This window comes from Oryctolagus cuniculus, chromosome 16 (assembly GCF_964237555.1).
Source record: "Oryctolagus cuniculus chromosome 16, mOryCun1.1, whole genome shotgun sequence".
Lineage (NCBI taxonomy): Eukaryota > Metazoa > Chordata > Mammalia > Lagomorpha > Leporidae > Oryctolagus > Oryctolagus cuniculus.
In genome coordinates, this window is record NC_091447.1 from 64580054 (window position 1) to 64594285 (window position 14232).

General features: G+C 44.3%; 1 protein-coding gene across 3 annotated transcripts in view; it reads right to left on the reverse strand.

The window, feature by feature from the left end:
• Positions 1 to 14232, reverse strand: part of LOC100351455 (zinc finger protein 124) — a 71406-nt gene that overhangs the window by 29299 nt on the left and 27875 nt on the right. For 2 of the 3 annotated variants that reach the window (XR_011382877.1, XR_011382878.1), the window contains exons 2-3: positions 14001 to 14127; positions 7915 to 7998 (exon numbers count right to left, since the gene is read on the reverse strand). Coding sequence is in view for 1 of the 3 variants with exons in the window: in XM_017338053.3 (XP_017193542.3) it covers positions 12404 to 13214; positions 13762 to 13822; positions 14001 to 14127 (999 nt within the window). In the remaining 2 variants the exon portion in view is untranslated. The other variant, XM_017338053.3, reaches the window with a different exon arrangement.

A 14232-nucleotide genomic window follows, 5' to 3' on the forward strand; every position in this document is an offset into this window, starting at 1 on the left:
TGTCTTTTGGGAGATATTTTGTCAACATGAGTCATTTTTCATTTCATCTTGTTCAATATATCTGTGACCTTATTTTTTTTTTTTTTGACAGGCAGAGTGGACAGTGAGAGAGAGAGACAGAGAGAAAGGTCTTCCTTTTGCCGTTGGTTCACCCTCCAATGGCCGCCGTGGCCGGCGCGCTGCGGCCAGCGCACCGCGCTGATCCGATGGCAGGAGCCAGGATCCAGGTGCTTTTCCTGGTCTCCCATGGGGTGCAGGGCCCAAGCACCTGGGCCATCCTCCACTGCACTCCCTGGCCACAGCAGAGAGCTGGCCTGGAAGAGGGGCAACCGGGACAGAATCCGGCGCCCCAACCGGGACTAGAACCCGGTGTGCCGGCGCCGCTAGGCGGAGGATTAGCCTACTGAGCCACGGCGCCGGCCTATCTGTGACCTTATATCTGAGTTCCTTGCCTTGTGTCTCCGCTTCCAATACACAGGACAGCTATAAAGACTCCAATTGAGCTATAAATATACCAATTAGAGTAGCTTTGAAATAAGTATTATGGGGGCCAGCACTGTGGCATAGTAGGCAAAGCCTCTGCTTTGCCCTCTCCTATAGGAACTCTCATTTACCATCCAGCTCTCTGATGCACCTGGGAAAGCGGTGGAACATGGCCTAAGTGCTTGGGTCCCTGCACTGGCATGGAAGACCCAGAAGATCTTGGCTCCTGGCTTCAGAACAGCATAACTCCTGCTTTTGTAGCCAACTGGGGAGTGAACAGTGGATGGAAGACCTTTCCCTCTCTCAAATAAATAAAATCTTCTTTAAAAGAAAAGTGTTATTATATGGGGCTGGCACTGTGGTATAGCAGGTAAAGCAGCCGCCTGCAGTGCCAGCATCCCATATGCCACCATCCCATATGGTTCAAGTCCCAGCCACTCCACTTCCAACCCAGCTCTCTGCTATGGCCTAGGAAAGCAGAGGAAGATGGCCCAAGTCCTTGGGCCCCTGCACCCATGTGGGAGACCTGGAATATGCTCCCGGCTCCTGGCTTCGGATCAGCCCAGCTCCGGCCATTGCAGCCATTTGAGGAGCGATCCAGCAGATGGAATCAATCTCTCCCTCTCTCTCTCTCCCTCTCCCCCCCCCCCGTAATATGGGATGCCGGCACTGCAGGCGGAAGCTTTACCTGTTATACCACAGTGCCAGCCCCATCCCTGCATTCTTTTAATTCTACGACTTCTCATTTACTTGTATCTCTTTCTGCATAAATGCATTTATCAGGGGACTTCAAAAACTCATGGAAAATGGAATTAAAAGATGAGTTTATTTTGATGCAAAACAATATGGAAACATATGCACAGTATTTTCCTAACATGCACTTTCATTAGTGTCTAGAAAAATCCCTGTACACACTCCCAGTTGTGTCACTGTGGCTGGGGGTGAGAGGTGACATGGCTCAGGAGGCCATGGTGTATTGTGCCTCTCTGTTTTTGTGTACATGTGTCTGTGCCTGTGTGTATGTGTGTGGAGATGCTCTGTTTTTGTGTCTCTATATTTATGTGCATATGTGTGGTAACTGTACGCACACATATACATGGTGTGACCACCTCATGGAATGAGATCAGGCCTTAGAGTGGGTTGCCCCAGGCCCAAAGATTCTGGAGTGGTTCTGAGCCAACAGAGACCAGTGCTGAATCCACAGAAGGTTCAAGGAAGGGATTCTTTTCAACAGGACAAAACGAGGTGCAGGAGGCACAGTGGGGGTAAGGCCTCCCTGCACCTCACAGCATCAGCAACACAGAGGCCACCTCACTCCTCCATGTCTCCTGATGTCTCTTCTCACTCTGCCTCTCCTCCATGTCTCCTGATGCTGTCTCTTCTCACTCTCCTTCTTGCTCACTCTCCTCTCCAGCTGCATCCCCTAGAGCCCAGATTTTCCAGAAGCAAGCACTACCTCAGGGCCTTTGCACTTACTAACCCCTCCCAAATCCACACTTCCAGAGTAACCATTGTAGCTCATGCTCTGTCACCCCTAAAGTCTCTGTTCAAACATCACGACAGCTGGTCTTGCCTGGACAGCACCACCACCCGCTCTGCTTTTCATCACCTGTGTTTTCTTCATTGTACTATCACCATCTGACAAGTGTAATTTTTCTTAATTTGTTAATATTCCTTCTCCATCACTGGATTGCAGGGATTTTGTTTTGTTTATCAGCATGTTGTACACATTACATTGAAAGTACCTTCAGGTCCCGCATTGTGGTGTAATGGGTTAAGTCACCACCTGCAGTGCTAGCATCCCATATGGGCTCTGGTTCAAGTTCTGGTTGCTCCACTTCCAATTCAGCTCCCTTATAATGTGCCTGTGAAAACAGCAGAGGATGGCCCAAGTCCTTGGGCCCCTGCATCTATGTGAGAGACCTGGATGAAGCTCCTGGTTCTAGGTTTCAGCCTGGCCCAGCCCTGGCCATTGCAGACACCTGGGGAGTGAATCAACAGATGGAAGACCTCTATTCTCCTCTCCCCTCCCCTCCTCTCCTCTCCCCTCCCCTCCCCTCCTCTCCTCTCCTCTCTCTCTCTCTCTCCTTCTCCCTCTATCTAACTGCACTCTGCCTTCCAAAAGAAATAAAATAAGAAAAAGAAAATTCCTGGTATGTGGTTGGTTCTCAAGTGCATGAAGGAATTTCCCATTAACACTTGGAAATGAGCAACCTCTGAGGAAAAATGCTGGGAGGGGAGCAGGAATGCAGAGTCCAAGATGCCATAATGATCTTCTAGAACAGACCCACACACATACTATAGATGGCTATTTCTTTTTTAAGTTAATTATTTACAGAGATTTATTTGAGAGGCAGAGGGAGAAAGGTTCCCACCTGCTGATTCACTCTCCAGATGCCTGCAAGAATCAGTGCTGCACCAGGATGAAGGCAGAAGCTGGGAACTCCATCTGGGTCTCCCATGTGAGTGACAGGGATGCAGGTACTTGGGCCATCATCTCTGCCCCAGTGTGGGCATTAGCAGGAACAGGAAATGAGAGAACTGGGATCTGAACCCAGGAACTCCCATACAGGGTGTAGTTGACCTAACAAACATCTTAACCACAAGACCAAATGCCTACCCTATAAATTAATTTCTTGACAGTGAAATATAAATTGTGTCATTTCAACTACATGGGTAATACTGCCTTGTGTGAATGCTCTTCATTTGTGGTCATCATCTCCAAAGCATGGCAATACAGAATGACACATGACTTTCAGAATTCCTTCTCCTGGGATTCTCAGAGGACCCAGCACTGCAGCCCCTCATATTTGGGCTCTTCCTCTCCATGTACCTGGTCACGTGGCTGGGAACCTGCTCATCATCCTGGCCATCCTCTCAGACCCCCACCTCCACACGCCCATGTACTTCTTCCTCTCCAACCTGTCCTTGGTGGACGTCTGCTTCACCTCCACCACCATCCCCAAGATGCTGGTGAACATCCAGACGCAGAGCAAAACCATCACCCATGCAGGCTGCATCACCCAGATGTTCTCTTTCCTGCTTTTTGCAGAGCTGGATAATTTTCTCCTGGCTGTGATGGCCTATGACCAGTTTGTGGCCATCTGTCACTCCCTGCACTACACAGTCATCATGAACCCCTGGCTCTGTGTCCTCTGCTTCTGGTGTGCTGGATCATCAGTGTCCTGCATGCCTTGTCACACAGCTCAACGGTGCTGAGGCTGTCCTGCACAGACCTGGAAATCTCACACTTCTGTGAAATGCATCAGGAGGTCCACAGCGCCTGTCCTGCAGCTTTCTGAGTGATGTGGTGATCTATGCCGCAGCTCTGCTACTGTCTTTTAGACGCCTGAATGGGATCCTTGACTCCTGCTCTAAGAGAGTGTCCTCCATCCACACAATCTCCTCAGCTCAGGGGAAGTACAAAGCATTCTCCACCTGTGCCTCTCTCCTCTCCATCATCTTTATCACATGACACTAGGTGTGAACCTTGGTTCTGCTGTTACCTGAAACCCACACTCAAGTGCAATAACCACAGTGATGTGCACCATGGTCATCATCATGTTGAACCCTTCATCTACAGTCTGAATAAACAAATGCTTAAACAGGGCCCTGAAAAGAACTTGGAAGGAAAGCAGTTCAGCTGTCTTGCTACAGTTCACTGTTGTCAACCAGAATCACCATACTGTGCCAGAAGGGGGCTCTTCCTCTTCTAACTAGAAGGGAATGTGGGACAAGGGTTGAGATGCTAGTGTTGTTTTCTTGACCTAAGTTAATACTGAGTGTACTTATTGCATAGGAAGCCAATAAACTGCCCTCATACATTTTGTATTTGTCTCTGTATATATGTTATACTTCAATAAATTATAATTTGAGAAAACAAAAATTGGACAAATAACAACAGAGTCCCAGCTGCTCCACTTCCAATCCAGCTCCCTGCTAATGCACGTGAAAAAGCAGCAGAGTATGGCCCAAGTCCTTGGGGCCCTGCACCACATGGGAGACCTGGAACAATCTCTTGGCCCCGACTTCAGCCTGGCCCAGCCCTGGCTTTTATGGCCATTTGGGGAATAAACCAGTGGATGAAAGACCCCCCGCTCTCTCTTTTTCTCTCTCTCTCCCTCCCTCCCTCCTCCCTCCCCTCTGCCTCTGCCCCTCCCTGTAACTCTTTCAAATAAAATAAATCTTAAAAAAAATTTATCAATTTTGTTTATTTTTTCAAAAAACCAGCTGATTTTTTGTAATGTTTTTTGGATTCAATCCTGTTGATTTCTTCTCTGATTTTAATTATTTCTCTTCTCCTACTAGATTTGGGTCTGGTTTGCTGCAGATTTTCTAGATCCTTGAGATGCATTGAAAGCTCACCTATTTGGTGCCTTTCCAATTTCTTGATGGAGGCACCTATTGATATGAATTTTCCTCTTAAAACTGCTTTTTGCTGTTTTGGTATGTTGTGCTGTTATCCTCATTTACTTCCAGAAAATTTGTGATTTCTCTTTTAATTTCTTCTATGACCCACTGTTCATTCAGGAGCATGTTGTTCAATCTCCATGTGTTTGCATATGCTCTAGGGATTCCTGAGTTGATAAGTTCCAACTTCATTCCTTTATGGTCTGAGAAGCTGCATGGTATGATTCTAATTCTTTTGAATTTGCTGAGACTTGCTTTATGGCCTAGTATGTGGTCAATCCTAGAGAAGGTTCCATGTACTGCTGAGAAGAATGTAAATGCTTTATATGTAGGATGAAAAGTTCTGTAGATATGTTAGATCCATTTGGGATATAGTGTCGTTTAAATCTACTGTATCCTTGTTGATCTTCTGTCCTGTTGATCTATTTCTGAGAGTGGAGTATTGAAGTCCCCCAGTACTATTGTACTGGGGTCTAAGTCTCCCTTTAAGTCCCTTAACAAATCTTTTAAACAAACAGGTGCCCTGTAATTAGGTGCATATACATTGATAATCATCATATGTTCCTGTTGAATTGATCCCTTAATCATTATATAGTGCCCCTCTTTGTCTCTCCTAACAGTTTTTGTGGTAAAGTTTATGTTGTCCAATATTAAGATGGCTATGCCTGCTCTTTTTTCATTTCTGTTGGCATGGTATATCTTTTTCCAGCCTTTCACTTTCAGTCTGTATGCATCTTTGTTGGAAAGATGTGTTTCTTGTAAGCAGCAAATAGATGGGTTTTGTTCCTTAACCCAGTCAGCCAATCGGTGTCTTTTAACTGGACAGTTCAGGCCATTGACATTCAATGTGACTATTGATAAGTAGTAACTTTGCCCTGCCATTTGCCAAAGATATTTTCTAATATATGTTTTGAACTTCCTGTGATCTTTTGCTGTGAGGTTTCCTTTGTTTACCTTCTTTCATATTGACGACCGTGTTTCTGTGTGTAACACATCTTTAAGCATCTTTTGCAGGGCTGGACGAGTGGCGACAAATTCTTTCAATTTCTGGCCGGCGCTGCAGCTCACTAGGCTAATCCTCCGCCTAGCGGCGCCGGCACACCGGGTTCTAGTCCCGGTCGGGGTGCCGGATTCTGTCCTGGTTGCCCCTCTTCCAGGCCAGCCCTCTGCTGTGGCCAGGGAGTGCAGTGGAGGATGGCCCAGGTGTTTGGGCCCTGCACCCCATGGGAGACGAGGAAAAGCACCTGGCTCCTAGCTCCTGCCATCAGATCAGCGCGGTGCGCCGGCCGCAGCGTGCTGGCCACGGCGGCCATTGGAGGGTGAACCAACGGCAAAGGAAGACCTTTCTCTCTGTCTCTCTCACTGTCCACTCTCCCTGTCAAAAAAAAAATTCTTTCAATTTCTGTTTGCTATGAAAGGTCTTTATTTCACCTTCATTCACAAGTGAGAGCTTTGCAGAATATCATATTCTGGGCTGGCAATTTTTCTCTCTTAGCACCTGTGCTATGTCTCGCCCTTCCCTCCTAGCCTGTAGGGTTTCTGATGAGAAGTCAGCTGTGAGTCTAATTGGAGATCCTCTGAGAGTAATCTGACATTTCTCTCTTGCACATTTTAGAATCTTTTCTTTATGTTTCACTGTGGTGAGTTTGATTACAATGTGACGTGGTTAGGATCTCTTTTGGTCGTGTTTATTAGGGGTTCTATGAGCTTCCTGTACTAGGATGTCTCTGTCCTTCTCCAAACCTGGGAAATTTTCTGCTAATATCTCATTAAAAAGGCCTTCTAATCCTTTCTCCCTCTCCATGCCTTCAGGAACTCCTAGAACCCGAATGTTGGTTTTTTTAATAGTATCCTGAAGATTCCCGACAATATTTTTTAGATTTCTAATTTCCTCTTCTTTTCTTTGGTTTGACTGTATATTTTTAAAGAAAAACCAAGAACTTATAGAAAAAAAAAGAAAACCATCAAAACTGATAAATGAAGTCAATAAAACTACAAGGTACAAAGTCAACATATAAAGAACAGGAGTACTTTTGGACACTAATAATGAACTTCATGATAAAAGTAATCAAGAAAACAATCCCAACAAGTGATATTTTTAAAATCTAGGAATAAAAGTTAACCAAAAAAAGTGAAAGATCTCTATAATAAAACCATAAAACAGTGATAAAAAGAAATGCAAGTCACACAAAAAATATAGACTTCTTATGTTCAGGGATTACAAGAACTGATACTTTAAAACAAGATTTATTTACTTGAGAGACAAAGTTACAGACTGTGAGAGGGAAAGACAGAGAGAGAGGTATTCCATCCAATGGTTCACTCGCAAATGGCCACAATGGCTGGAGCTGGGCGGAACCAAGCCCAGGAGCCAGGAGCTTCTTCCAGGTCTCCCTCGTGGGTGCAGGGACCAAATTGACATTCCCAATTTAGGAGCCCTCAGACTGATGAATGAATAAACACATAAGAAAAGTGGCTTGGTCTGAATTTTTTCTTCAGAACAACATTATTATATTAATGGGAATTTCCAATGTTTCTAGTCTGAGACTGAAAACGACTTTGAGAAATTTCTGTGACCAAGGGGAACACAGGTGAGATGCCAGAAAAAGCATAGCAGGATACTCACTAAAGTGAAATGCGTTAATTTTAATAGAGAAGTGGAAATCCAAGAAAAGGGGACTGCAGAGAAGGAGGCAACACATCCAACTCCAACAGTCTGATCAAAGTCTTGTGATTCATTCTCTGACACTTGGAGACAAAAGCTCTTTCCTAAAGAAAGGGGGCTGTCTTAGAGTTTCTCCCCAAGGAGTCTTTTCAGAGCCCTCTTTATGTCTGTGTTCCTCAGACTGTAGATGAAGGGGTTCCGCATGGGAGTGACCACGGTGTACATCACTGAGGTAGTGGCACCTGAGTGTGCATTGTGGGCAGCAGAATAACTAAGGTACACACCAAGACAGCTGCAATAAAATAAGGAGATGACGGTGAGGTGAGAGGCACAGGTGGAAAATGCCTTGTACTTACCCTAAGCAGAGGAGACTGCACAGATGTAGATGATCTTAGAGGACCAAGGGATCCCAGCCAGGAGACCTCCACCCAGCAGCACAGCTGAAAAACAGACCAGTATGTGGTTCAGAAAGGTGCCATAACAGACTAGATGAACCAACTCATTAAGTTCACACAAAAAGTGGGGATTTCCAAGTTTGTGCAGGACAGCTGTAACATCATTGGGCCTTGTACCAAGGAATTCAGGACACTAATGACCCAGGAAGCCAAAGCCAGGAGCCCACAGAGCCAGCAGTTCATGGTGACCGTGTAGTGCAGGGGCTGACACATGGCCACAAACCAGTCATAGGCCATCACAGTCAGGATGAAGTCACCCAACCCTGCAAATAATATGAAGAACATCTGAGTGATGCAGCCTGCATAGCAGATGGCTTGGCTCTGTGTCTGAATGTTCACAAGCATCTTGGGGACAGTGGTAGAGGTGAAGCAGACATCCACGAAGGACAGGTTGGAGAGGAAGAAGTACATGGGTGTGTGGAGGTGGGGGTCTGAGAGGATGGCCAGGATGATGAGCAGGTTCCCAGCCACAGTGACCAGGTACATGGAGAGGAAGAGCCCAAATATGAGGGGCTGTAGTGCTGGGTCCTCTGAGAATCCCAGAAGGAATTCTGATATCTGTGTGTTGTTTTGTGGTTCCATGTGTTGTATGTGACAGTCAAGTAAGAAAAAAAATAGCATGATTAATTCTATCTGAACCCATTAGGATGTCCCCTGTGCCATGTCTGATTAGGAATTCCTGGTCCTCGCTTTGTGGGATCCCCTGTAAGTCATATCCTCCACAGTTTCAGCCAGAAATTGTTTCATGACTTCATCAATATAAATTTTGCCCAAACCTTGCTTCTGGCACACCTAGGCAATGAGTTTAGGGTGCTGAGAAATAAAAGTCCCTAGAATTCTATCCTAGAGAAAGAATAGAGATCATTGTATAATGTATCAGATGGCTCCCACATGGGTGGCAGGAACTCGAGTACCTAGCCCATTCATTAATTGCTGACTTCCAGGATCATGAGCAAGAAGCTGTACTGGAAGCAGAACAAAGTTTTGATCCCAGGCATTCTGATATAAGATACAAGTGTCCAAGTGTTGGTTTAACCTCCTGCACCAGAATGTCTAACCCCTAAATGTCTCTATTACTCAGCCTCAGATACTACAGCCACACAAACTAAGACAGGAAGAACCACATGACATAACAATCATAAATTGCACAGTATCTATAGCTAAATAAAATGACTAAGAACAGAATTAACTTCACCTCCCCACAGCATCCAATAGACAAACACCTCACTTCCCCCATCAACAATCATGCCTGAAACTTGCACCACTTCTACAAGAAATTCTTTTTAGCAGCCTCCTACTAATAAACCACACAGATGGTTTATTACTCCCAACGTCTTACACCTTCTCTGACATCAGATGTTTGTGACCTTTGGAAAAGGGAACTCAGCAAAGTATTATTTCAGTTTTGGTATTGAGAGAGAATGAGACCTGTGGGCAATCCTGAGGTTGCCTGCCTAGCCCATGCAGTTAGCCTGAGTGCTGGCAGGTGGCGGGAGCCACGGGTATATTTTCTCCCCACCCCCACCTTCTACCAGTCAGGTAAACTGTTCCAGAGTGTGACCCAGCTCCACCTGGAAAGCTACCTTGGCTATGTGACCTTCAAGCTGATTGGAGAGGCATATTGGCACCAGTGTCAGTTCTGTCCTATAGTTAGTGTTCCCGAGTTAGTTACACTCCTTCTCCCTGCCCTTTAAAAGTGTACATGGCTGTGAATGAAGTCGGACATGTTCACTGACGCCTGTCCCCAGTATTCTTGTGGGAAGGACACTGTTGTCCTGTTTTGCAGGATGAGCCACATGAGCATGAAAAGACCACATGAGCATGAAAATAAAATTTACAGGAGAAAAACAGCTAAAAAGTGAAACTGACACTTTGAGAAGCAGTGACTTTGAACAGCCCTTGTCTTAACTGTTGAAGAACAGTTTTTTTTTCATACTATTTGTTGAACTCTTTACTTAACAGAGTTAATCATATGTGTATAACATTAATTGAAAATAGATCTTAGTAAAAAACAAGAACAGGAATAGGAGATGGAGGAGGAAGAGAAGTAGGAGACTTGGTGGGAGGGTGGGTACCGTGGGAAGAAAAACAGCCAGTTATATGCACATAGTAATCTTGGCTCAATGTTGAATATCTTGACAATATATCTTCTCCATAAATACCAAAGACAATAGAACATTGCAATACAAGTTGTTTGAAAAATTAAATTGGTTCTCTGAAACATGTCCCAGAACTGTGTTCAGTTGACAAGCTCCAACAAGTTGTTTTGAATGGCACCGTTTGTGGTGGTCATCCTGAACCAAGAACACTCACCACCAGTGTGAACCAAACTCTACCTTATTCAAATTGAGTCTACAGACAAGGAAAGTCACAGCATCAGAAAACACTCCCAACCTTGATCTGACTACCTGATACAACAGGGCTCACAGGAAAATCCAACCCAGGGATGTATCTTTGATGATGTGGAGCCTCTGGGGACATTTGCACTAACACAACTATGAGAAAAAATGGAAGCCCAGTAAGCACTGACAGTTGTGGGAACACTCCTGATTGGTAAGCTGAAGAATCAGGAAAATGGATTGGAAGTGTCCGCACACTGTCCATTTAGTTATCTCTGTAAGTGGCACCTCCAAATCGTGAGTAATATTCGCTCTGTCTTCCAAGTATCATGGAACTTAGGTTACTTGATGAATTTTAATGTGGCATTACAAAGCAAATCCTGGAAAGGTTGGTTTCATATTCACATCACTTAATCAAGGAAACACATCTCCGAATCTAGATTTTAACATGCTCTGTACTAAATTCCAAGTGAATTAGCCAAGGATCAATTAGAAAGATGACAGACTAGAGGGCAATCTAAGAAAATAATTCACATGAGATTATATTGCATGACATACCAAGACTAATGACAATTACTTTTTAGCACAGAAGATAGGTTAAACTTTTCACAAAAGTTTTTTTCTCCATGAGGAAGAGGAAGAAATTCATAATGGGGAAGTGGTTTCCAAAGCCTGTCACTTGAGGCCAATAACAAATCTCAACATTTAACAAATTAATTTTCCCTCTTCTCTTTTTTCATTTGCATTGAGTTCTCAAGACACAGTTAATTTTTCAGTAGCTCCATTAGTCATAGGATCATCGAAAAACTAATGTGAAAACTACAGTTACAACTACATTCCATCCACCCATGGCCCTAACACACTCAAAATAGAATGAGAAAAGTTTCACTGAGAAAAGAAAAACACTACCTAATTAAACTTAGGCTCTATTGCTCTTGGTCTATTTAGGGAAATATTCCACTGCCCAGTTTGTTTGTTCTACATATCATCATATGAATATCATCCATTGATATTTATTTTTTTTTGAAAGTCACAGTTACAGGGAGAGGATAGAGAGGTCTTCCATCTACCGGTTTACTCCCCACATGGTTGCAATGGCCAGAGCTGGGCTAGGCTGAAGCCAGGAGCCAGGAGCTTCCTCAAGGTCTCCCACGTGGGTGCAGGGGCCCAAGAACGCGGGCCATCCTCCACTGCTTTCTCAGGCACATTAGTAGGAGCAGCCAGGACTTGAACCAGTGCCATATGGGATGCTGGTGTTACAGGCGGTGGCCTTACCCACTATTCCACTATACTAGCCCCCAACTGAAGATTTTTCCACATTGTCCATACGCATGGTTTCATTTGAGCTTGTAGAGCTAAAATTTTTCTGACACCCTTTAAAAAATTATTGTTTATTTGAAAGGCAGGGTGAAACATAGTGATCTTCCATCCCTTGCTTGACTCCCCAAAGAGTCCCAATCACCAAGGCTGGTCCATATTTATAAGACCAACTCCACTGCGGTCTCCCATGTGGGTTGCATGGGCTCAAGGAGTTGGGCTGCCTTCCATTACTTTCCCAGGTACATCATCAAGGAGTTGGATTAAAAGCAGAGCAGCCATGCAGGACAACAGGCACTCCAATACAGGATGCTTGTGTTGCAGGCAGCAGCTTAGCCTGTTGCACAACACCAGATTTATGTTTACATGGAATCTCTCCACTATGTTCTCTCATGTGGGCTAGAAAGGTTGTGTGATCTTGAAGGCATTTGCAAACTTATTATGCAGTGTTTCTCTTGAATCTGATATATTTAGCACTTTGGAAAGGAAGTGAAACAGAATGTTCACCTGTTCAGTGTTTATTGTTCATGTATTAATGAAGGAAACAGGACTTTAACACATTTTTACACACATAGTCACTCTGAGTTCTGTGTCTATACAAGGAACTGGGAAATGAGAATGCTGTCCCAAAACCCTTACATTCACAGGGTTTCTCTGCAGTGTGATTTTTTTTTCATGTAACAAAGTAACTGGACTGACTGAATGCCTTCCTGCATTTCTCACATTCACAGCGTTTATTTGCAATGAGTCCTTTCATGTCTTCGAACGGAACTGGAACAACTGAAGGCCTTCCCACACTTGCCACATTCATAGGGTTTCTCTCCAGTGTGAGTCCTTTCATGCATCTGTAAGGACTGCTGAGTACTTAAAGGTTTCCCACATCTTCCACACTCATAGGGCTTTTCTCCAGTGTGCGTCTTTTTGTGAACTCGAAGGGAACTGGAACAACTGAAGGCTTTCCCACACTGCTTACATTCATAGGGCTTCTCTCCAGAGTGAGACCTCTCATGTACTCGAACAGAACTGGAAGAACTAAAGGCTTTCCCACACTGCTTACATTCATAGGGTTTCTCTCCAGAGTGAGTCCTCTCATGTACCTGCAAGGAACTGTAAGTACTCAAGGCTTTCCCACATTTGCTACACCCATAGGGCTTCTCCCCAGTGTGAGTCCTCTCATGGATGTGAAATGAATTGCTGTAACAAAAGGTTTTGCCACACACCTTACATTGATAAGGTCTATCTCCACTGTGCGCTCTCCTGTGTCTCTGAAGGCTTCTTAACCATGTGAATGTTTTCCCACATTCATCACATTCATAGGGCCTGTCTCCAGTGTGAGTTCTTTCATGTCTTCGCAAGGAACTGTTACTACTGAAGGCTTCCCCACGCTGCACACATCCATACGGCTTCTCCCCAGTGTGAGTCCTTTTGTGATGTCTCAAGGATCTGTGAGACCTGAAGATGCTATCACACTGTTCACATTCATAGGGTTTCCCTCTGTTTTTCTGATCCCTATATGGTTTGTTTCCAGAGTCTGATATGACATGCCTATGAAGAGAGAAATGGCTGTTCACCACCTCATCACACACACTGCTGTTATAAGGTCTTAAGGCACAAGGGCTTTTCTGCATAACATAATGCAGAATATGTCCGAAGGCTTCACCACATTGACCACCTTCCTTACTTTCCCAGTCTCTTTACTGCATCATAGCTGGATAGAAAGCAGCTTATTATGAAGGATTTCTGTACTAATGATCTTATATTTACTAACAGGTACTGGTTTTACATTGTCAACAGGATCAGGCCAAATGGAGCCTTTGTGCTCCTGCACTGCTGGCGTCTCAATGTATCTCTGCCAAAATGGCCCAACCACGGATATTATGCAAACAGCGATGTTCACATGGGGTTGCTTAATACTGTTTCCAACTCAGTTTAAAACAGGAGCATCTATACCACATGCAAGCACACAAACTGAGGATATTCTGTAATAATTAAAGGGGAAATTTTGCTCATTTTGTTGCTTTTTTAAACATTTCTTGACATTTTGAGACTCTCTTCTTACAGAATATTGTTTCTGCTTGTGAATATAAATTACCTTAGATTTCTCCTAGGATTCCTGTACTCATTTCCAATGTTATGGTCGTCCTGTATTATTCCTAAAGTGCAGGAGAAGAAACATCTTTATAAAACTGCAAACTTAGAGAAACGATGAGATCATGCCTGAATCACCTACTGAGGGAACCCTACCCTTTCCATAGCCCATGTCACTGAACAGCAGTCATGGGCCACAGAACCTCCTATTCTACAGGAATGAAGGAATGATGTCATCCTTACCTACAAAGACCATGTTCCAGAAGTTCTCCATCCTCACCTCTCTGTACAGATTCTTTTGAGAATGATCCAGCAAAGCCCACTCCTCCAGAGTGAAGTTCACATCCACATCCTTAACAGTGATAGAGTCCTGAAACATACCACACATGTAGATAAGCACTAGTAATCTATACTCAATTCACAGGACGTGAAAAGCATACTGTGAACTCCAAACATTATTCTCCGTACTTGGTAG